Source organism: Pungitius pungitius, chromosome 16 (assembly GCF_949316345.1).
Source record: "Pungitius pungitius chromosome 16, fPunPun2.1, whole genome shotgun sequence".
NCBI classification, from domain to species: domain Eukaryota; kingdom Metazoa; phylum Chordata; class Actinopteri; order Perciformes; family Gasterosteidae; genus Pungitius; species Pungitius pungitius.
In genome coordinates this window covers 902418-927177 of record NC_084915.1, presented here as the reverse complement: position 1 = coordinate 927177, position 24760 = coordinate 902418, and the positions used below count along the sequence as shown (strand labels likewise).

Below are 24760 nucleotides of genomic sequence, written 5' to 3'. Positions count from 1 at the left end.
ACTCCTCCTGCTGCCGCCAACCCCCCCCCCTCCCCATCCCTTCATTCCTTCTCGCTCTCTCTCCCTCTCTCTCTACTCCGGCACTGCAGTGCTGATTGTGATTGCACACACACACGCACACACACACACACACTTACACTTGTGCAAGCTCACACACACACACACACACACACACAGGAGCGTAGCTGAGAAGCAAGGACTGCAGCAGCATGCACCAACCGCGGCTGAGCTGTTCGGGGACACGAGGAAGGAGGAACTGAGGGGAGGAAATAGTGTGCTGTCTCACACAAGCATACGTGGGCATCTTTGTAGCGGCCGGGAGCGCTGCATTTCCAGAGCGGATAGCTCATGTTATCCGGCCTTCCCCCCCTGCACTGCCTCTGCATCCTGTATACACTGCTCCTCCCACTTCAAGTCTTCCTCCTCCTCCTGTCTTTAGCATCATTACACCGGACTACAGATTGACCGGGACTGGTCGAGCGGTGGATGGTCAGGTTTCCACCGGCTTGAAGACACCTCTGTGGCTAAGCTACATCTACACCTCTGCTGATGGCTGGATTGTAATCGACATCCGGAGCTGGAAGACGACCGGCCAGTCGAAAGGAGCCTCGGATGTGTTGTGTCATTTATTTTACCAGCGTTGTCATTTGGCGCATTTGCTCTATTTCGCTGCTTGTTTTTTGCCTTCTGTGAGACTGGCTAGCAGGCACTGCAGCATCAGGACCGCAAGACCCATGAATGGGTAGGGCATGAGGACCCAGGAGCGACCCAAAGGAAGGGCTTGAATGCTTCCATTGCTACCACTGCTGCTGAGGTGCTTATCTTGATTTTTTTTTTTTCCTCCAGAAAAGGGTGTCTGGCGGGGGTTGGGGTGGGTGGTGACAGAACAGGTACCCAGGCCCCTGCAGAGTAGAGCAGAGCGGGCATCTCTTGCGTATAGGAGGCCGGCAGGACGTCCTGTGGGAAGGAGGGGGGAGAAGAAGGGCTGGCTTGAGCGTTGGACTCCTGATGGTGGCTATTTTTGTCTCCCTTAGCTGAGTGATTGGGACAGCAGGTGGAAGTGAAGATGCTTATGGCCCGAGACACGGCGCGGGACGAGGCTCAAAAGCTACACAGGAAGTGGCTGAAGCACCAGGCCTTTATGGCGGAGCTGGCCCGCAATAAAGAATGGCTTGCCAAGATCGAGCAGGTGAGTGGAGGTGACGAGGGCATGATGATGGCGGAAGAGAGGGAGGAGGGAGGGAGTTGGGAGGTCGGACGGGCCAGAGCAGGTGAGCGCATGACATGAGTGACAGTGGGTGTGGTGGCAGTGAAGTGGTAATAGGTGAGAGTGTGAGAGATGTCATCACTCTGCTTTTCATTTCATCACTTTGCTCGGGGACATCCTGAATCACGTTCTCAAGGTTACGTCGCCATGGTGGCGGTGTTGTTCCGGTTCACAGGTGGTATACTCCTCCCCCCATCCCCTGTGGTTTTATGGTGTCTCTGGCCAGAGGTGAGACCACCTGGATTTCACAGCTCCGTTATGGAGGTTACAGTGAATCACACAGAGGACACTTGAACCTCCGCAGCAGTGGAGGCCAAACATGCAGAGGATGCAGGTTCTTTTCATCTCCATGGATGTACAAACGGTTTCCGTTAGGAACACACAGACACTTTACATCATCAACACATTGTCACGTTTGCATTTTTTTCCTTCTTTTTTTTGCCCTACACTCCTATCATGCTTTGCCTCGGTCCTGTTCACACAGAATGTTCTCCATGCCCTCTGCCTCATGTAGGCTCAGGTGGACTATGTACTAGTGAATGAGGCTCTGCTGAAGTCACACAGTCAAATATGTCGCTGTGATGGTCGGCTCGCTGACACGTGAGGCTGCTGCTGATGAGGACGTGTGGAGAACACGAGATCCAAGAGGGTTTAGCTCTGTTTGCATAAGCCAATTTGGTATGTAATAGTGTAGAAATGTGTTCTTCACAGTGTCACCTCCTTTGATGCTTTTAAACTATTTAAACAGAATTGCTGACTTTAGAGCTGCACTGTATTATAATACAGAAGATTGATGAGATCTTCTGGGTCTGGTTAAACCAAACAGTCAGACAGAACGCAATCTTTCTATAAAATACTCATTAGTCTAATTTCTGCAGGTTAACAGGAACATCATTTATGTCATTTCATTCATTTCAGTGGCAAAAGCTGCACCAGGGCCAATCCAATCAGTGAACAATGATGAGTAAAGTGGGTGCGTTTCTTTGAACATTGGATACCCAATTTGATCATCTAAAAGCAAATGAGTAACTGCCAGCAGTCCACTAGCTAAAGCCGTGACACGGTGTGACTAAAATACATGACAAGTGACTCCTTCACACGCGTTTTCAAAGAAGAACCCTGAATGATGGGATAGCTGCGCTGCTCAGGTTTATCAGACTGTGACCTTGCTAAAATGTATTTACATCGTTGATATTTCCAACCGTTTGAATTATTAATTCTTTATTGAGTCCATTAAGAAATTCATTAGACTGTATAGATTTTTACACATTCATGTTTTTGTAGTGTACGTTTATGATCAAATATTCATATGATGGCTTTGTAATTAATTATAACCACGACCCATGAAGGCGAGGCCTAGCGCTGAACAATGTTATAATGAGGAAGTCCTCTTTAGGCTTCACAAAGTTCATCAGCGTCTAGACCTCCCCAATCGAGCAGGCAGACCCCTCCTCTTAGTTCGGTCACGATGCCATAAAGGGAGCAGATTAGTTGTGCTCACGGCTTAATGTGTGTGGATGTGCTCGTCTTTTCTACGGACTGTTCCCAGGTTTAAAGTGTGCGCAGCAGCGCTACGTCCTGTGGCTTAGCGTCAGTATCGGGATACTCCGCTTGGGATGTTACGACTCTGCACTCACTTTTATACAAGCAGGGCACACAACATGATATTTTTACAACGTCAAAAGGGGAGGGACTTGATTATGGACAAAGTTAATAATAAAATGTAGCAACATTACTCAAATTTCACAGATCTCACCATGAATATCTCCATTCATTTCATAATAAAAACAATTTTAGCATTCACTGTGAATTTGAAAATACTGCTATAATAAGATCATACACTTGATTTTGTGTTTGTGGGAATGATTCGTCAATTGAAAGATGTTTTGAGTACCAGTTATTTGCGTTTTTGTGGCAAAACTCAGATCAGCAGCTTCTAAAAGACAGGGATTCTTTATGCTTCTCTCTGTTATGTTATGCTATGTTGTATAGCATTGTAATATATTATGATAATAATAATATATAGATTTAACAGAAAAATACAATATGATGTTGTAGGACATGGGTTTTCTGGAGTGGTGACTTTCATCACAGATTTTTTATCAATAATAAAGAAAAAATAAGAAGCAGATTAATCAATAATACAATGTGTTGTTAGTTGCAGCACCAATTTAATGTGATCAAACGATGACATTTTCTTTTATATATATATAATCTCAGGCAAATTTGTCACTTGTAATTTTTGGGCAATACAAAATAAATTTAATTGAAATCTTCATCAATAGAAAGACATATATTTATTCAACGGAAACTGGACTCAATGTGAGGACACTTAAATTGGTGTCATCTCTGCACACCTGATTATATTATCACAGATAACAGAAATATATACTATTTAGTCTATATGAAGTTTTAAATATTTCTTCAATTACACTTCTCTCTTGATGTATTCCCTCAGTAAATATTGTGAACATTAGTTTAAGGTCATTTTTCAACACCACACACGTTCATTGGTAAATTATAGTAATTTAGAGTTAAATAGACCATAAGCCAGAGTAGCCTTAAGGGCGGGGCTATCTTGTGATTGACAGGTCTCCACCCTACCAGAGCCGTAAACTGCATCTCCACATCACTGCTCCACAGTACAAATATGGTCACTTATGTTGGAAGATTGTGAAAAGTCCAAGATCCAAGATAACTCGCGACTTAACAACGACTATTGCCGTTCCTTACATACAGTCTATGTTTTTGTGTTATGCATCTTAAACCATCAGCGACTCTCGACAACTTCTAATTAATAACCCGTTGCCACAGAGAGCTCCCATCACTAGGACGACATTTCAGCTTCAAATCAAAATGGACTAAAACAAGGTAACGCTTTACTTCTTAATGGTCAGCATATTTGAGTAACCCTTGTTATCAAATACCAGAAAGAAATGTAGAAAGTAGAATGGAGTCTCCCGTGCTGACCGTCACAATCTACCACCATGTGTCTCTCTGCCGTTACCTGAGAGACAGAGAGACAAGATGACGCTGCGTGCTGCCATGATGGCAGAACTCCGCCTCCTTTTTTTGGAAGCTTTCCCGCCTCCGCCCCTCACCTCCGTTCTCTCAGTACTTACTCAGCACATGAAGCCGACTCGTGTGTGTGTGTGTGTGTGTGTGTGTGGACGATCTGAGGGTGCTTCTCTGTTACAGCCAAAGGGCCTGGTGGCCGACCTTGCGCGGGGCCTCAGCCTGGGCTCTGGGGTCAGCTGGCCTGTCCGCCTGGAGCATCAGGAACTGACCGACAGACACCGCACCTCTTACATATTTACACATGCTAAAACCAAGAACATGTTACTCCTCATCTTTACCCCTGTTTTCGTGGAACTGTAAAGGATGGTGGCTTCTCCTTCAGACATATATTGCATTTATTTCAAACTATCTATATTATTCTATATGAATTATGAATGATTCTATATTCTGATCACATGATATATCCCATAGAGAGCAGGCCTTTTTTCACTTTTTAAAAATCAAGTCTTAGAATAAAACATTGTCATTTTACTTTTCTGCAAACCAGCGCTGTGTTGAATTTGGACGTCCAACGTTTGTATTTCTAAGCCTTGTAGTGTTTTGACCTCTAATGGCGCTTTTGAAGCTGCAGTCCTAATTATGTTCAGGAATAAGACTACTTGGTTAGGTTGAGGAAAAGAACATGTTTTGTTGACCAATCTTCCCTCTATGTAGACTGACACAGATTTTATTTGAACCAGTCAAAGTACCTTCATTTAACAGTTCTTTTGATATTTTGGAAAAAGTTACTTTTCATTTTCTACACGTTTTTGCAGTGGCGGCTGGTGGATTTTTATTTTTGGTAGGGCCAGCCAATCAGTTTCAATCAATATCCCAGTATGATTCAATGCAAAAAAGGGTATTAAACACGCATTATTACTTTGCAGTTAAACATTTAACATTTATTCCACATTAATTATTAGTAATAACAGCTTTACATGTTAAGGTTTATATTATAAGGTTATTCAAACAATCAGTATATCAATAATTATATCATCAATTATATCATCATTGTTTTATTATGAATATAAATATCATATATAAATATCATGTAACAAATATATTATATTAAAGAATAAATATATTATTATATTATATTAATATATTATATTAGTTTTTTGGGGAAACACCCACACAATGAAATATTCTGGATAAAATGTTCCTGTTTTCATCCACGTCCTGGTTGTGCGTCGCACTGCACCTGGGTAGCGGACGTTAACACGGCAACGCCATGCGGGAGGTGCGTGAATTATACGGCGTTAGCATGTAGCTAACTAGCTAGCTAAACATCACGGGTGTAGAAGTTTTTAATAATTAATAATTAAGTTTTTAATCTTTTAATTTACAATATCTTAATTTACAAATATTACCAGGTTTGTTATCCACGTTTCAAAACCACAAATATTGACAATTTGTAAAATGTATTTTTAATATAATAAACAACTAAAAATAATTTCCACAGCCCATTGCTCTCCATCGACCAGCCGCCACTGCGTTTTTGTCCAAAATCACAGCAACATGTGTGAATATCTGATTATCTGCTTAACTTCCATCTACATGGCAAACAACTGAGTGATGTTCAGGCTACAAACCTGCTAAGTCACATTTAGACATTTGAGATTGTTGTTTGCGTTGAAAGAATTATTTAGGTGCCGTTACTTATGTACATGCTTTTGCTGCAATAAAGATTCACGATGTCTTTCAAACTCCACGACGCTGTCTGTTGGGGACTACTTTTAGTGGTAGATTACATTCGGTGCTCTAGAATATAAGAAGAAGGTGCATATGGTATTGGCGTATTTACGTTAATGAAAGCTTTGGTTTTGGTCTTTGAGTATTTACTTCCACAATTATATTCATCTCATTGGTTATGAATGGAATGATAAACGTTACACATTTTTTTAATGTCAGACAGGAATTTCATTCCCTGCAGTGCTTTAGATATTTATTTAAAGATCATTTCGACCATTTCAAATGTATTGAATCCAATGTACAGTATCATAAGGTAAAAATTAAGAATAAATATTTAAACTGTGCATCAAATTAGCAATCACGGTTAATGTATTTGCCATTTATACATAAAGTGGCAGCGCGGACACATTGTTGATAAAGGCTCATGCTGAAATCTTGGTCCAAGATCAAGCACGCAGCGGCCTCTCTTACTGTCACACGATGCCACAACGTCACATTTTGGATCAAATGTTGGGGACAGTAGCCTTTTAGCCTAATGCCATCTGTATGACTACTACACACAAATACACTATATTTGTCAAATGATTGTTAAACAGCCAATACTGCAACGATACAAGCACAATTCATTATGTTCTGCCTTCTGCAGGCTTTAGCGAATTTTGAAAAACTCAGACAATATGCTGACATTCAATGCGGTTTAGAATCACAATATTTTCAGCAATGACTTTCATAGGTTTTAACTTGTCACTGTTTTGAATACAGAATAGATCAAATGATTACCCATTGTTTCCACTTCATTTTAGTTCATTGGTAACTTATTGTGCAGCATCTATTGCCCGTATCTGTTTCCATCATCATTCATTTTTATTATTACCCAATTATGAGATGCAAATCTCTATTTTTGGTTTGTTGAATCCATCTTACTATTTTATAGCAATACAAAACTACCATTTAATTTATTGCATACATGACTTAATAGTAATAACAGCATGTTAAAGCAACTGCTTTAATGCACAATGCGTTTCAGTCTTGATGGCAGCAGCTTGAGTAGCATCCTACTCGTGCATTTCTCCCTCTTTGGCATTGGTATTTTAGAAATATTAGTATTTATTCATTTACTAATCCAAAATGCTTAGAAATACACTAAAGCGATCAAAGTTCATGCTATCAAAATAGCAGAATGATTTTAATATTGACAAATCTTGTTCAAGTGTGTATCAGGCGGGAATAATCCAGAACTGTGGACAACGGCACACCCGGTCCTAGTGGACCGTTTGCTGGTTGGACATCACCGTGGTAATGCATACCAGTCAGTGTTGCAGGGGGTGGGTTGTGGGTTGGGCTGGAGTGATATGGCAAAAAGAAGCAAATATTCATGTACTAAAATTCACAAGATTTTGTATCTTTGCAGTGTTTTGTGGGCATCGGCTCCAGTGGGTGTGAACACATTGGCCCTCTTTTACAAACGTAGTGTTATCAGTGCCGGGGGGAACCTGCAGATAGCGCATGCTGCAATACTTTAGCTTACGTTGTATTTACAAAACCTGCTGTTCATCGGGTCATCAGCGCCTTTCTCCACCCGCTGGACCACACATTGCTAGCATTTAAACGCGCAATTGAATGGGACTCCCTCTCTCTTTCTATCATGGATCAGCGAAAACAAAAATTCAGTGACAACAAAGTTGATGTATTATTTCGGCATCAGTGGTGGGGAAATGTATGTATTATGTATGTATAGGCATTGTTCTGTGATACGGCTGTGCAGACTGCGATATTCCCACTGCTGACGCTATGACTGAAATGATCCTAATGCCATTAATTGTAATGTAACGAGGAGTTTAACTACTGCTGTAATGGAATGTGAACGCTGAGTAGGAGATTCAATGTCATCTTTGTTTTCTTCCAGTAACTGTAATATTGCAGGCTGCTTAATCTGTTACGCGCAATGATTTCCTGTTCACTCCACTGAAAAAGTTGGATCCTTGTAGCAAAAATCCTTTCAGCTCGCTGTCTGGCTCGGATTACTGCTGCCATTTCACCAGGAAGCATATGTGAGGAATCGCGCATTCTCGGTTGCACCTGCTTTTAAACGATGGAGAATCTTCACCCAAATTGGAGGGATGGTGCAGAAACAAATACGCCTGAAATGGACGCAAATGCGTTACTACACGAGGCCCATTGTGCTTTGTGCCTGTGGTATAAAGCAAGCCCCACAATGCCACCCACTATTTCATTATGCTGCATCAGCATCACAAGAAAAGCCTGCAGAATTCAGCAACACAACTGCGCTGCCGTAATTGCAGGATTGACTCGTGGTAGCCATTCAAATACTGCACTGTGTCAGCCGCAGTTGCCTCGAACATTTGCTTTCGCAGATGCCCTTTGGATCCAACTGTGCCCAGGCTGTAGCACACACCCGCAGCTTCATTCCTGCCCCACAAACCTTTCATTCTCTCTACTTTCGCCTCCCTCCTTCCTTTTTACTCTGCCTATCTGCTCTCTCCTCTCTCTCTCTCTCTCTCTCTCTCTCTCTCTCCACCCCCTCTCTGATTTCTTCTCCCTGCGCCTCACTGTGTGTGTCAGTAAAGCCAAAGGAGGAGAGGGGAGGAATGAGATAGAGAAACCTGCCTTCTGCTGGCTCTGCATTATGAGAGCGAGAGCGAGGCTGAGGGAAGATAGGAGCAGCAGCACGAGGGAGAGAGAGATGGATGTGAGCAAGTGAGCGCTAGCAGCAGTTAAGCAGCGAGCCGGTGCCAAGAGGAGGAATGCAGCACTGCATTATGAAAGCCATAGCATAGAGGTCCAGCTCCCCGTAAAAAGGATTTAGGAGGGGAAGCAGAATTAGGAATATTGAATGCATCGTGTGCAAGGTTGTTACTACAACACAAGCTGAGTAAATGATGAAGACATCCACCTTGATTTTATACAACAGAGGGATGTTGGCGCAGAAACGCTGGTTCCTTAGAATATTAAACAAATCTGCAGAGACATTACATCACAGCGCTTTAAAGGCCAAAAAGAAACATCCAAAAATCTTGTTGAGACACTTCCAACTCCCTCAAGGAGAGCGGCGATAATCTGTTGACGCAAAGGGGAACGTGCCACAAGCTTTGATCTGCATGTATCTTAGCATGTGTCTCATCCACATCCCATCGTGAACAAAGCCCGAGATTTAGGGGGGCGGAGAGGGGCACAGAACAAGCATTTATTACACTTGCCAGTCATGATTTTTCAGGTCAGCCAGAGGCCAAACTTTGCCCCAAAAACCGGCCTCTCTGCTTGCAGGGGTGGGGGGGTGCTCCATACCTGGCTTACAAGTTACTTGTGGGGACAAAACATAATTTGGCCTTACAGCGACATGAAATGTTACTCTGCCCTAGCACTTGCAATAATGTAATCTATTAAAATGAGATCTACTGGTCCATGGGTAAAAATAGCATGTTGCCTTGGTATATCTGTAGATTTGTTAAGAGCTGTTAGTGGTCTTAATTTCTTTGAACACCAATTCGCCTTTGTTAGAGACATCATGAAAGGATATCAACTGCCCAAAATCTTTGGCCTTGTGAAAAAAGATGAATTTAGAATGATCACATTTTGTCTCAGAAATAGATTTTCTTTGAGCTTGGAATCTAAAATGGTGGACAGATATGTGCAGTGCAAGCGAACGCTGGATTCAGCACGAGTCACTCAACCAAGAAACAACATTCTAACTTAAGCTTTTCATTTAATTGGATTGAGGGGAGAACACACAGGGATTTCAAGTGATATCACGGTCAGTATTTGACCGTTGGTTCTCAACGGCCATGCCTTCCTGTGTCCAGGAGGGTCAGGAGCTGATCCAGGAGAAGCCGGAGCTGCGTCCAGTGGTTCAGCAGAAGCTGGAGGAGATCAGAGAGTGCTGGTCCGACCTGGAGAGCACCACAAAGGCCAAAGCCCGCCAGCTCTTCGAAAACAACAAGCCCGAGCCAACGGTGAAGAGCTACTCAGACCTAGACAACCAGCTCTCCCACCTGGAACAGCAGCCCCCCCAGTTGGAGCAGGCACACCATCTGCCCACCTTCAACGAGCAGCTCCAGAAATTCCAGGCAAGTCTCAGCACGCTCACTGGCACCATGTGTCACTGAAACCCAAATGATTCTTTCACATGTCAGACCCCTTCACATAAACCAGAGCTTATACAGCGCTTGGTCATCCTCAACTGATGTTGTGCCCTTCAGTCAAATGTCTACAAATACATTTCAGAACGTGCATAGTATGAGAATAGCACAGGAGGAACCTGTGTATGTGGAATCTTAAGCCTCCAGAGCTTAGGTAGAGTAATTAACTAAATGTACGTATTTACGTTCTACTTCTGGGTTTTACTTAATATGGTAAAAACAACATTCAGCTCTTTGTCCATACATGTCATGTGACTTATCTTTAATCGGCCTTTATATGGCGAATGCTTTTGACAGACCATATACTTCTGCTTGCTATTGTCTATGACGTGTGTGTCCTCCCATTCAGCAGCTGTGTCATGTTATTAAACTAGAGTTTTGGTGGCATAAAAAGAATATGCACACATGCTTGATTTTGTTTCTATTATTAAAGTGAAGCAGTCATTTACATAACCCGGCTGACGTGTGGCATTGGTCTGTCCCTGACCTCCCCCCTTCCCTTCCGGTGTAGGCTATGGAGTCTCAGATTGGGGACTTCTACAAGGATGTGGGAGAGCTGGGTAGCTTGCAAGGGGTCTGCCTACCCCAGCGAGGGCTGATGGCGGCCGACAGGGAAGGCGGGGAGCAGTCGCCCGTGGTGGAGACACGCATCGTCCGTCTCATTGAGCCGCTGAAAGAGAGACGCCGGATCCTGCTGGCTTCCAAAGAGATGCACCAGGTCGCCCAGGACCTGGAGGACGAGATAGTGAGTGCACTCTTTTCTCTCCATCCTGACCTTAAACATATTCCCATAACCATATACACTGTTTTTAGTTCTCTTTATGGGGCAAGTTAAGGAATCTAACTGTTCAAGAACTAATGCATGTGGCAATGGCCTCCATGTTTGATCATGTGAAATGTAATGACCTGACTGTGGTTACTCGATAGCTGTGGATTCAGGAGAGGCTTCCCTTGGCCTCGTGTAAAGATTATGGGACTAACCTCCAGAGTGTACAGCAGCACGTAAAAAAGAACCAGGTAATTGTCAAAAACAATGTTTGGTGGGCTGAACGGTGGTCCAAGCACTCTTTGTCTGGGAACTCACCTCTAATTGGTCTTTCAGACACTCCAAAGGGAGCTGACAGGGCGGCGGGCTCGGGTAGAGGAGGTCCTGGACCGTGCAGCCATCATCGCTTCACTTAGGACCCCCGAGGTGGAGTTTGTGCGTGAAGGGGCCGGACATGTGCGCCAGCTGTGGGAGGTTTTGCAGCTGGAGACGGAGCGGCGGTGCGTGATGCTAGACGCCACGCTGCAGGCTCAGCAGTACTACAGCGAGGCGGCCAAAGTTGAGTCCTGGCTGTCGGGTCAGAAGCTCCATCTGGTCAATGAGGAGAGAGGCACGGTACGGTGTCGCTCACACTGGGTGTCTTTTTTCTTGGCGCGATGCAAAAGAGAATCCTGACGACGTTCTGATGATGGTTTTCAGGACGAGCCGAGCACCCTGCTGCTGCTGAAGGCCCACCTGGCTCTGGAGCAAACAGTGGAAACGTACGCAGAGACCGTAGGCATGCTCACCCAGCAGTGCCAGCGTCTCCTGGAACTTGGACACCCAGAAAGGTATAGCTCACTCGCACTTACAGAGCAGCAAATATGGAGTGCAGCTATGTTCTATGTGCCGTTTGGCACAACACAAGGGTAACATTGTCCGTACCCGTATTGCTGTGGCTGTATCATTTCGTTTTCCTTTTCCACAGCGAGCAGCTCACCAAGCAGCAGACGCACATAGACCGGCTCTATGTGTCTCTGAAGGACATGGTGGAGCACAGGAAGACCAAGCTGGAGCAACAGTACTGGCTCTATCAGCTCAACAAGGACGTGGAGGAGTTAGAGAAGTGGATCACCGAGCGGGAGACAGTGGCTAGCTCCACAGAGCTGGGCCACGACCTCGAGGACGTCACGGTCAGTCCATCAGCGCGGATTCGGGTTCAAATCCGTACAATTTAAAGCAATCGCTTCTCTTTTTTAAATTTAATAAGTGAATCATTTTCACAGAAAAGTTCTTTCACACATGATTTGAGGTCCAGAATGAAGTAAAGTAATAAAACAACACAGTAAAAATAATCTTCTCATTTCTGGATAACGCTTTTATTTATTATGGCATTGAAAGATTAACAACTGCAATGAAATCCCTATGTACTTTATATTTTGTGTCACCCCTATTTAAAGATAAACTAAAAAAAGGAAACCAATATTGAATATTACATTTACATTTATGTTTAATGCCCTCATTTAATTTAGACATCATTTCATTTTAATGAAACCAAACATTGTTTCTGATCACAACATGAATGTCTTTGGCAAACATCCACAAGCCATTAAGTAAAAATGCGATGGGGATGAAGTAAGAAGGCCGCCTGTACTTAATATTTCCCATATGACCACCTCTAGTTATCTTTGTTGTCTTTAGTTTAGTTTAGTTCATTAATTTGCCCATGTACGTAAATAATATGACTTCAGTGTGCTTTGTTTTATGATTTGATGGCATGCCGTTAAGTCTTTATATTCTAAGGAAAATAGAGGGATAATATTTTAAAAGGGAAAAATGACCACCTTTAATGTTGGTGAATGTAGTCTGCTGCAGAAATACATTTCAGAGTGCGTGCTATTGATTGATAAAGCTCAAAGCTTCCGACGTATGTATCATGTAACAGGAAGCATTGGCTATAGGATTAATAAAAATACAAACACGCAAAATGTCAATTAAGGAAATATTAATGAATATTCAAGAACCCCCCCGGACCCCCATAACTGCAACCACAGACTCAGGGTGACCTCTTTCAGGCGCAATATCCAAGTCATTATTATATTCTTCCTGTGCATTCATATGAGAAATGAGAAATAGACATGCAAAACGAGTCAACCATGGGAATCGTCTGTTTAAGCAGCCAACAGCATCTTAACTATTTTATGTCAAGGCATCATGATAGTAAACTATAATAACACCTGATGATTAATGACTCCAATTAAACCAGCTATAGATTTATAAGAACAGAGCAAACAAATACTCAAATTTCTATATGAAATTATCTTTGATATTATAGGACTAATGATAACAACTGTGTGTATTTAAAGCTTTATTTCCACAACACACAACACAAATCAAGAGAGGACACGGAGAAGTCCAAACTGAAACAGTTGTTGATCACTTGCCAGTTAAGAGGCTCAATCAATCAATCACGCTTTCAAGTTTGACATTTTTGTATGGTCATAAATGAGCACTAAAGATATTGTGTTGAAGGGTTCAACAGTATGGTATGGTAGACACCGAGATACACACTCCAACACACACAACTTATTTTCCTGTCACAAAGAGCATTGGCACCACAAAGCAAAGCTATTATTTATTGTGTCAGCACTGTATTAATTGTGTTCTTCACCTGTTTTCCAGGTGCTCCAGGAGCAATTCACCAAGTTTGCCTCAGAAACCAACAGCGTCGGCCAGCGGAGCATGGAGCAAGTGAACAAAATGGTGAACGAGATGATCGACTGCGGCCACTCAGACGCGGCCACCATTGCAGAGTGGAAGGACGGGCTGAACGAGTCGTGGGCTGATCTCCTGGAGCTGATGGAGACCCGCAGGCAGATGCTGGCGGCGTCACACCAGCTGCACAAGTTCTTTACCGACTGCAAAGAGGTACGGTCAAAACAAACATCCGCCTGTGATCCAGGTGGGCTGCAGATCTATTTGAAAAGGTAGACAGTCTGGCTTCTATTTTTAAAGCTGCTCGTGATAACGACGGCGTCCTGTGTTGTAGGTCTTGGCTCAGATCTCAGGGAAGATGAAGCAGCTGCCAGAGGTGAGGGCGTGCCAAGCCAACATCACCAATCCGGCCACCCTGCAGAGACTCATGCACTCGTTTGAACATGCCCTTCAACTGCTCGTTGCACAGGCAAGTGATGTGTTTTTATTCTCATAACCCATCCGGCCCACAGTGTAGGCCTACTTCCTGCACATAGGAACAAGGTCAGGTCATGTGGAATTCCCACAACGTTCTTTTTTAACCACAACTCCACTTCCACGGACTAAAGCAGCAGTTGACTGTGGAAGTACATCCTATTATGAGCTTGTCAGAAACAGGCTTATTCAACTTATTTTCAAACTGAATATATTCCTCTGTGAAGAAGCCACTCACTACCTTCATCCTGTCATGGTGCAGGTGAGGCAGCTGCAAGAGAATGCGGCCCAGTTGAGGACCATCTATGCTGGGGAGAAGGCCGAGGCCATAATGCTCAAAGAGATGCAGGTGATGGAGGCCTGGAAGGAGCTGCTGGGCTCTTGCGAGGCCAGTCGCGTCCAGGTCACCTCAGTTACAGACAAGGTGCAGTTCTTCTCAGTGGTGCGTGAAAACCTGATGTGGATGGAAGGCATCATGGGCCAGATCGGATGGGATGAGCCCAGGTAATACATGTTCACTTACTTATGATATAGTTAAAACTATTCCATGCCAGTATGTGGTCCAGGTCAAGAAGCTTCATTTTTTGGTTCTGTGTTTAAACCTCTCTTTTTATTAGTAGTGTGTGAAAAGTGTAGTGTCATTTCTGCTCTTAATTTTACGTGAGATATGTTATTCAATTTTCCATATAAAATGCAGGCTACACATCTTACTATTATTATTTGTTATTTGACCAAAGTGCCAATTTAGCTTTGGAATTGTTAAGGAGCGTATTAAAATGAGCAGGTGGGACTAAGAAGGGGAAAAATATGTGCATTTTCTTTGTCCATCATAACTAAAATGCGATTATATTCTTTATAACCATAGTCATTTCAATTATTTTTTGTTAATCATAATAAAGCATGTTAAATAATATTTCAGGACATGTTTGTGCCTAATCAGGAAAACTGCCATACAAATACAAAACAAAATTAGACGCTTTTTGCTTACCAATCCGGCCCTTAACTGGGAGTAAAGTCAATGCATACAGTTTACATCGTACACTCTTACACTGCAGTTGTAAGGAATCCCTAACAGTATGTGTTGCTTCATTTAATCTTAATAATTTGATCTATTGCTCCTCAGGGATTTGACTGCGCTAGAGGTGATGATAAAACAACATCAGGAAATGAAAGCCAAAGTAGACGGCCGCAGCAAGACCATACAGCAGTGTGCAGATCTGGGAAAGATTTTAATAGCTGCCGGGAACCCTGCATCAGAGGAGGTCTGGCTAAAACATCCCGTGAAATACTATACAAGTTTTAGCACTATGTTGTGTGACTGCAATCTGTCCATCTCCACAGATACAAGAGAAGCTGGACAGTCTTCTAGCTAAGCAAAGGGATCTGGTGGAAAAATGGGACAAACACCAGGAGAAGTTAAAGCGCAGTAAGTAACTCACTACAGAAGGAGCCTTTAACACAACAGTATGTTAAATGTCAAAGTAAAAGAAAAATGTCTCCCCTTTTCCACTTATTCATGAATGAATGGTTTTGATCTTCTTGTTTGCTCTAATATTACCCACTCAATCAGAAACAGTAGTGGATGTACATCTGATGGGATATAAATATCTCCATCATGTACACAAACATGTTAACCCTGGATTTCTCCTGGGGTGTGCATTGGTATGACGGTCACCTGCTGTTGGTTTGTTGTCACCACCAGAGCAGGAAAAGTTCCAGTTTGCCCAGGAGACGGTAAGGGCAGAAGCCTGGCTTAAGGCCAAAGAGCCACTGATCACCTCCAGGGAGCCAGAGGGAGGGGGGGCCCAGGCTCAAACAGACGAGGTTGAGCAACTCATCCTTCGCCACGAGGCCTTCCGCAAGGCTGCTGTAACCTGGAAAGAACGCTTCAGCTCTCTCCGCCAGCTTTCCGCAGTAAGCTTGACTATAGATAAATGTTTAATCAGTTTTTTGGGGTCACAATGTAATGCTGCTACAAGGGTTTGCTTAGCAGGCATGGGCGCAAGCCATGAGTTTCCAGCGTTTATGGGCCTACGTCTTTTGACGTTAACTGCATGTGTTGTACACTCGTTCACTGCACCCCATCTGCCTTTCATGCAACATTGCTTAGTAGGCAATCAAAAAATACTTGAAATAACCCCCTAATAATGTACCCCCATTTTATTTGACCTTTTTGTTCTCTGGTTTTAATTGGGTTTATGTAGTGCTATTAGTTATTTAGTTAACTCTCTCTTTAGGATGAGAAGAAAAAAGAGGAGGAGAAAAAGACAACCCCACTCTCCAGCCGAAGGATGTTCCCACTATCATGTCTGACTCCCAACGTTCCCTCAACCAGTGCTACCTCATCTTTCTTGAGGCAGACTGTGCAGGCGCATATTGAACACAAACCCATACAAACCAGTCTGGATCTTGGTGCCACTCCTGCAAATAAAAGATTGTCTTCAACCCTAGCAAGCTACAAGCCAGTTATAAATGGATCAGGCTACCACGGACTGGAACAGCAGAGCAGTGGGAAATATGTGAGCCCCTCGTACCTTGGAATGAACCACCAGCCGGTTGGGCCAGGAAGTGACTCCGGTTTCTCTGCGCTGACCTCCCATAGTGGTGGAGGAGATTCTACTACCTACCTTGGTATAAACAATCAAACTGCTGGGAGTGCAGAGAGTTCTGGGTACTTTGGACTGACCACTGGGGGTGTGGGTAGTACGCAAAACCATCATGGCAGTGGCAGGTTAGGAAGTTCAGGTAACCTAGCTCAGCAGCCAAGCAGTGGAGGTATGGGAAGCCCTGGATACTTGGGACATCAGCCGAATTTAGGGAGTACAGGATATTTGGCACAACAGCCCAATATCGGGAGTTCTGGGTATTTGGTACAGCAGCCTAATACTGGGAGTTCTGGGTATTTGGCACAACAGCCTAATACAGGCAGTTCTGGGTATTTGGGGCAACAGCCTAATATGGGGAGTTCTGGGTATCTTGCGCAACAGCCTAATATGGGGAGCTCTGGGTATTTAGCACAACAGCCTAATATGGGAAGCTCTGGGTATTTAGCACAACCGTCAAATATTGTGAGTTCTGGATACCTAGCACAGAATTATCAGAGCAGTGGGGGATTGGGTAGTTCAGGCTTTCTGGCACAAAATCATTACAGCAGTGGAAGTCTTGGCAGTTCTGGTTACCTGGCGCAGAGTGGTGGCATCATGGACCCTAAAATGGCATATGCATGGCAGCACCTTAAAGCTGACTTCATGCAGCCCAGAATCAACCACATCCACAAGGCTGTAAACCCCCTACTAGAAGCCAGTAGAGTGCAGCGGGAACAGTTTGGGGACATCCCAATGGCAGACATGGTGGGGCCAGAATCAGGTCTGGAGCTCCTTCATGGCCGTCTACAGAGGGATCCCCGTGGCAGCCGCTCTGATCCCCAGATGGACCATCTGAGGCGAGAGAGGGAGTACAAGCTGGGTAGGCAGACCTCTAGCGAACAGGAGATCCAAGCCAGGCTGAACGAGTTGCCACTGATTGTACGTCAAGAGCGTTACCGGAGGCGCCTAGAGAGGCAGTCGTCCAGTGAACAGGAGGGGAGCAACAAGCAGAGGCTACAAAGACAGGACTCGAGTGACCTGGAGGGCTCTGTTAAGGAGGGCTCTGACAAACGCTCAGGGTATGTGAATGAGTCGTGCTGGTGAAAAAACTTTGGTATTACTGTTGGCCTAGTCAGCGCTCATATTTAATTAGTTTATAATTGTGTTCACTGTTTAAGGAGACTAATGTCTGTTGTCACTGCAGGGAAAAGAGGTCTACCATGGCAGAGATTGTAGAACAGGCCCAGGAGAGAGAGGCAGCACAGGTGAGTTATCTTAAATACAGATTATAACTCATGTTCATTTTTGTGTCCTGGTGTCACATTCTCTCTTTTCTGCTTTCTTAGACACGAGGAGAGCCTTATCGGCCAACAAGCAGCCTCTCAGCACCCGTCACTCGCTTTGACGGACGTCCTCGTGCCAGAGACCGCCCCAAACCAAGAAGGAGGCCCCGTCCAAAAGAACCCGAGGAGACACGACGTTCTCGCTCGGCTCCAGCTACTGGTGCCCCAACGACACCTCAACCGCCTTCACACACTGCCCAAAATGAAGGCTTCCTCTACCGCAAAAAGGTTACAACTTCTGACCTTGAAGCTCAGCAGAGAAGCCCGAACAGGTACAATCACCTCTGATAAAAATCATAGAAAATATCGTACAGTTCATAATTTGCTACTTTGGAAACATCATTAAAAGCACAACTGCAGGCTAATTGTTGTCATCCAATGTTGTATTTCTCTGCATTCTCAAGAAGCATCCATTGGCACAATCACAAGTTATACTCGCCATTTAACGAGTTTGCAGTGTGTCTTTTTTAACCTTTCCAAAACCAAACCGTGTTTGGTCAATTTATATTTTTTGGTAAAACAAAACTGTGTTCCATTGGCCTAGGTTAAGTGACACTTACTCTATCATATTCTGTTAAAATCCATTTCATGGTTTATTTACATTTTACAGCAAGTCCTGGACGAACGTATATTGTGTGCTGAAGGAGGGACAGCTGAACTTCTACAAGGATGCTAGGCACCAAACCACACCATACAATGACGAGCCACCTGTAGACCTAAGCAACTGCTCGTTTGATCCTTCAATGGGATACAAAAAGAAGAAAAATGTCTTCATTCTTCAGTAAGTTTTAAGAGTTTTAATCTTGTGACATTGTAATTTAGCAGATTTGAGGTGTAATCATGTATATCATCAAATCATAGAAAACAACTGCAACATTATGTAAAAAAAGCATTGCTGTGCATGAGAAACTGACAATCCCTGGTGATTTTCTCTGCAACAGAATGAACGATGGAAACAACTTGGCATTCCATGCAAAAGATGAGGTAAGAACATTTATATTTTAATCATGTTTAAGAATAGCAGAGTTGAGACATTATGAACTTTATTTACTTTAGATCTTGTGTGTGCCAACTAAGAGATGCAGATTACCAATGTAAGTTAGTACAAATAAGAATAGACTGTAGTCATCATAGCTACATACAATACTTCATTAGTCCAGGCTAAACAGACCCGTGGTAGGTTGAAACGTCATCTTTATTTTTAATAAAGTCAATGTTAAATCATTGAAAAAAACATATTTCACATAACTCGACAAAATTGGACATTTGACAGCTAGGAAGATTAGTCCAAACTCAATTTGGTAAATTGGGACATGAACTCTGTGGGACAGGCTTTCAAGGCAAGGCCCACCACCGCCTAATGTTCCATATTGAGCACCTTTCCAAGTCCTCCTAGTTCTCCGAGAGGGAGCCAACTTAAGGAGCTAGCATAGCCATCTCTCCAATGCTCGACAGCAGGGACTCGTTAGCATCTAACGGCAGCTTGCTAAGCCCGGTTTAGCCGTGGCACGTTTTACTCCACCAGAACATCACCAAAACATATTGCTCTCTCAGCTGCACTACATTTTAGAAAACTTTTGGTGATCTTTCTTAACAAGGGTAACGAGTCTCGTCACCGAAGGGTTCTTTAGGAGTTAAGGAGGCCGATACAGACACTTCTTGCTGTTCCGGGATACGTCATTTATTGGTCAACCACACAGTACATAGGCGTCCTAGCCCATGTACTCTGGGAGTGAGTCCTCGGCAACACAACGGACACAATTAACAAACGCGATGGAGCTGAGGCCAACCACGCCTCGACCTGATACAGTTCCCTGAGCCACTCCCCTCTGCAGCCAGCCAAACCATGCGGTGGAGCTATTGGAGCGGAGCATAGTACAAACAGAGGGTGAATGAGCGTTGCACAAGGTAGTAGCACAGGAAGTCGACCGCCCACCAGAATGCCAGGTACTTCTTCTCCACCATGCTGTACCTGGGGCCTGCCATCTAGTACAGTTTGCGGCTGATGTACAACACGGGGCGGTCCACTCCCCGCACCTCCTGGGACAAAAACACCTCACCTCTTCTTTTACTGTCTTTTACCTGGCCATGGCCAGGCTGCGATAGACACAGTCTTGTCCAAGAGGTACCCCAGATTCCATATCTCCCTCCGTCCAACTGCACAGTAGGCGGCAGCACATGCAGCGTGCTGACGCAGCGCCTGATCCATTGGGCATTGGAACATGACACCAAACAAGCAAAAAGGGATGTGTGGTACATTGGTGGAGAAGGCCATTTTTTCCTTGGACTCTAATGACCGAGGAATCTGCCAGTGGCCCTTAGTCAAATCCAGTGTAAACGTGCAATGCCCAGCCATTCCAAAAGTTTGTCAACCCGGGTAAACGGATATGTATCAAATCGTGACACATCATTCACCCTATGAGTCCACACAGAATCGTACAAATCCATCTATCCTAGCAACAAGAACGATGGGGCTACACTAAGCACTGACTCTTCTATTACCTATCTCCAACATAGTAGCCAATTCCCTTCAAACTACTTTTGTTTTGTGTTCCGGCAACCTCACCGTCACACCTGGAGGATTCTCATTTTGGCGAACTGTGGTTTCCTGCCTATAAACATTTTCAAAAGGAGAAAATCTTGTGGAGGCCTGAGGAACCTCCCACACTCCAAACAACAGAGTATCACGCCCTTTATTCCAATTACATTAATCCTTGTGAATAAATGTACAGATTGTTAGATCATGGTCTCTAAAATCTTATTCAGCCATTCCACTAGACCGTTGGTCTGTGGATAATACACTCTTGATGGACTTAACGGCCAGTTACCTCAGTGTACACAACATTGAAAGAGAGGTGACTTGCTTTGCGGATTTGTTGCGCAATGGCACTGTCTCAGGATAACGTGTTCTAGCATGATCCACTAACACAAAGCGTGCACTCAAATGGAACCTCCAATGGAAGCAACAGCCGCCTTTGGGATGGCTGGTTAGTTTACCAATTGATATTATAGACAGGACGCACACCACTGGCGAACATCCCCTCGGATTTAGGATTATAGGATTATAGTGGGTCACCAGGGGAATAATTTCCCACTGGTTCTTCAGCACCAAAAACTGGATGTTTTTTCCTAGCCCGACTCAATCTATACGAACTGTCCGTAAGTATTGAAGAGTGGGGATAACTGTGCTGTGAAAGGGCGCACCAACTGAAGTTGGGAAAGTATCGTATCGAGACTGCGCCATTGGAAAATCTTCCCCAGAGTCTGTATAGCGTCCCCACAAGAGGCTGCCTCACATCACCACTAAGCACAGCACACATACTGCGTACAGCCCGTATCCACCATTGCCTGATGTGCACCCAGCTGAATTTTTACCAAAACACGGTACGTCGCTCCTTGAGGGTGATGGAGGGCCGGCAACCCCATCCCACCTGCCCCACCTCCATCAGCAGACATTAACTCCGGAATTGTCCGGGCTGCCGCACTTCCATTTCTCCTGGCCTGGTGGTTGAGGGCCCTGGCCCGGCACCCCCTGCCGCTGCTCTTTGTTCGCCATTGCACCCCTCCTCAGTTGGGTGCTACTATGATGATGCTGGTTTCTGATGGGTTCTTTAGAAGTGTAAGGAGGCAGACACACACACTTCTTGCTGTTCGGTGATACGTCGTTTATTGGTCAACCACACATTACATCGCCGTCCTAGCCCATGTAACATGTGAGTCCTCGTTGGCGTTCCACTGTCCAACTTCTCCCCCTGCCGGATCGCCACGACTAAAATGGAGTGACACAATTAACAAACGAGCTGAGGACAATTATGCTTCGAAGCTTCCAATTATGCACAGTTCAGTAAGTCCTGAGCCATTTTAAAATAATGGACTAAATGGAGGCAGCTTCATGAATCTTGCACACAGACCCTAACATTGAACAAGGGGGCGCAAAAGAATATAAATTCCATAAGGGGTCCGATTGAGATTAGGCCTAGATTTGCACAGTAGGAGGCTAATTTATTTCACATGGGAAATATGCACAGCTAATGTTTACGGTCTATGTAGCTAAGAAGAAGAAGTTGCATTGCTAACGATAGTTACCAGGTTGGCTTATCAGCTACTCAGTTACAGCATATTGAACAGCCTACGTCACTTAGGGCCGGTTAGATGCCAGTGTGGGCTGGTCTTGTTAATGCCACTAACAACACTGCTTGCATAGGACATGAAGGCGTCAGAACAAGTCAGTTTACTTGTCTCTCCTTATCTCCTTAAGGTGTAACCATCTATCAAACATAGGCTGAGAACCCTCTCCCCCAAAAGAAAAAATGTCTCCTTTCTTCCTTTTTTTAGAGTAGAAATCTATAAATAACAACACTTGTACGGCCAACTGAATACTATTCCAGTTTGAAAAGAAATATTTCATGCAATTAATTTACAATAAAACTTATTTTGGAGCTATCAGGTGAATAGACTCCTTTCCAACACGATAGAAGAAATATGTTTGATATGCAGTTTTAATGATCCAACATCAAACATACAAAAAAACATAAGATTACATAAGAGAGACTCCTTATATAAGACGTGTGTCACTTGCTTCGTAGGAGGACCTGAAGGCCTGGACTTCAAACATCACCAACTGTATAGCTGAGCACGAGTCCATGGGCAAGTGGGACAAACCTGGCACGTCGTCAATGGACCCCGACAACTCGGAGAGGAAGGAGAAGTCAGAGGGGGATGCAGACGCCAGGTCAGAGAGGTCTGAGCTAGCTGAAGGGGAGGAGCGGTCCGAGAAGGAGAGGTCAGAGAAAGGGGACGGCTCAGAGAAGTTAGACACGTCAGAAATCGCCGACAAAATGGAGGGCGGGGCAGGGGGCTCCAGCACATCCGGGAAGAGCAAATGAGGAGCCCCTTTGTGTTTTTAACATTACTCACTGACTAAAGGCGTGGCAGGCGGTTGGTGGGAGGGACGAATGGAGAGCGTGTGCAGCTGGGTTTGAAGATCCTCAATCACAGAGCCACACCACACCGAGGCCATGGTCGTTGGACAGACTATTGTTACTGTGACAGACTAATCTCTCAGCCTCACCCCTTCACCCAGGCAATACATCAGTGCTTGCATTGGGCCACCTGCTGATAGATAGGAGGTCCGCCCAGACAGACAGACAGATAGACAGACAGACAGGCAGACACTCCAACAATTGGTCCCAGGAATTAGTCACTGTCACGTCCAATCGTTGATTGTTTAATCTCTTGAATTCACAGCATCTTTCCGTACGTATCTTTGACAATGCTCTGTCTAGTTAGACAAACCCGCGAAGAAGTGAATGAAATGTTTCACAACATTAAAAAAGTTTTTTGAAGCAATATACTTTTTTATTTCTTCTCTTTGTCAAAGAAGTAAAAGGGGAGGAGGAAATAAAGAATAATTGCAAATGTGAACCCTATGATTTGTCACATCCACGTGGGCTTACTTCAGGCAGTTGTGAACCTTCCACACTTGACACATCTGTATACTAATCATACTGACATTTAATCCAGTCGTATGGCTAGCTTTGAATCATGTTAATATAACGGAATGCTGGTGTTACCCACCCGACTCCATCGGTGTCAATGAATACACAGTTTTACAGTATTTTTTTCTTCTTTTTTACAGTTTGCATTATTATTATTATTATTATTGTTTGTCCACGACGATCCATGTAAAAAATAAAAACAGAACTTTCCATCAAATTCTAATCCAAGTTGTGTTCAAAGTGGCGATGCTCAAAGTAATGCTAAGCCTGATAGGACACAATGCCTTTGTATACATGACAGAAAATCAGAACATTGCATGAAAAACTTGTGCACCGGTTGAACTCGCCTTTATTTTTATGTTTGTGAAATGGGTCGGGCAGTATTGGAATTGCAATAACGGAATGTGAGTGGGGGAGTGGGGCCAAATTGTATTTTGCTACCACAGTCTGCTGCTGAAAATCCAGATGTAAGTTTGACCGAGTCGGGTTGTCTTCTAAACCACAGCGCGCATGAGATGAAGATGATGGTTGTTTTTTTTTAGACAGAGGTATACTAGATAAGAGGTTACTCCTTGATCTGTAACAGGAATTAAGACGCCAAATGACCCCTCTGCTGTTTGTACTGTATTACTGCAATTCATTTCCCACAGAATGTATTGATTTCTGCTGTGAAATGTTTCGTTGCCGCTGTGTTTTGCGGTGCCCCAGAAATTGTAAAATCAACCCCCTGAAGTGGATTCGCTGAGAGTTGAGCCTCTCTGTAACCGTGTGTGTTTCATTCGTTTTTCAAACCAATCGGAATCCCTCCATCAAAAGGCAAGTTAATGTAAAACTGTCATGATTTGAATCATGAATTGTATATACTTATCTTTGTATGTATACCAATAAATCCTGTGCTCTAATAAAACAATACTCTGAACTGAAATGGGTAAAATTAAAACATTTGTATTAATCCACAAAGAAAGAGAATAATTATTGCTCAAATATATGAATGACATTTCAATGAAGAATATATAAATCAGGAGCACTATTAAAGAACATAGTGTATATAAGTACACAAGTGGTTGGAACACATTTTACCAGGGAAAAGCAGCAGGACGTACAGGAAGTATGCTTGTTGTATTTTTATATTCCTTTATTTACTCATCTCAGATTTAAGAGTTGTCCTGATAACAACTTGTAATAATATCTAATTGAGTAGCCAGTGTGTCTGTGAGTGGTGTGTTA

General features: G+C 43.8%; 1 protein-coding gene across 2 annotated transcripts; it reads left to right on the top strand.

Moving 5' to 3' along the window:
- Window positions 1-101: 101 nt before the first annotated feature.
- On the top strand, window positions 102-23371 carry sptbn4a (spectrin, beta, non-erythrocytic 4a). Of its 2 annotated transcripts, XM_037466748.2 has the most exons (20): window positions 102-814; window positions 1035-1189; window positions 9838-10101; window positions 10685-10918; window positions 11101-11190; window positions 11276-11554; window positions 11639-11769; window positions 11907-12111; window positions 13601-13846; window positions 13968-14102; window positions 14370-14611; window positions 15231-15369; window positions 15449-15533; window positions 15810-16021; window positions 16345-17771; window positions 17897-17957; window positions 18039-18307; window positions 18646-18816; window positions 18977-19019; window positions 22622-23371. In XM_037466748.2, exons 2-20 carry the CDS (start codon window positions 1067-1069, stop codon window positions 22919-22921), a joined length of 4656 nt encoding a protein of 1551 aa, XP_037322645.2. In that variant the 5' UTR covers window positions 102-814; window positions 1035-1066; the 3' UTR covers window positions 22922-23371. The 2 variants fall into 2 exon arrangements, with proteins under 2 accessions (XP_037322645.2, XP_037322644.2); XM_037466747.2 differs by lacking the exon at window positions 102-814 and having other exon boundaries at window positions 829-1189.
- The last annotated feature ends 1389 nt before the right edge of the window (window positions 23372-24760 follow it).

Coding starts and splice junctions, on each gene's coding strand:
- sptbn4a (XM_037466748.2), top strand. CDS start 1,067: ATGCTTATGGCCCGAGACACGGCGCGGGACGAGGCTCAAAAGCTACAC. Junction 10,919..11,100: donor AGGACCTGGAGGACGAGATA/GTGAGTGCACTC, acceptor GTTACTCGATAG/CTGTGGATTCAGGAGAGGCT. Junction 17,958..18,038: donor AGGAGAGAGAGGCAGCACAG/GTGAGTTATCTT, acceptor CTGCTTTCTTAG/ACACGAGGAGAGCCTTATCG.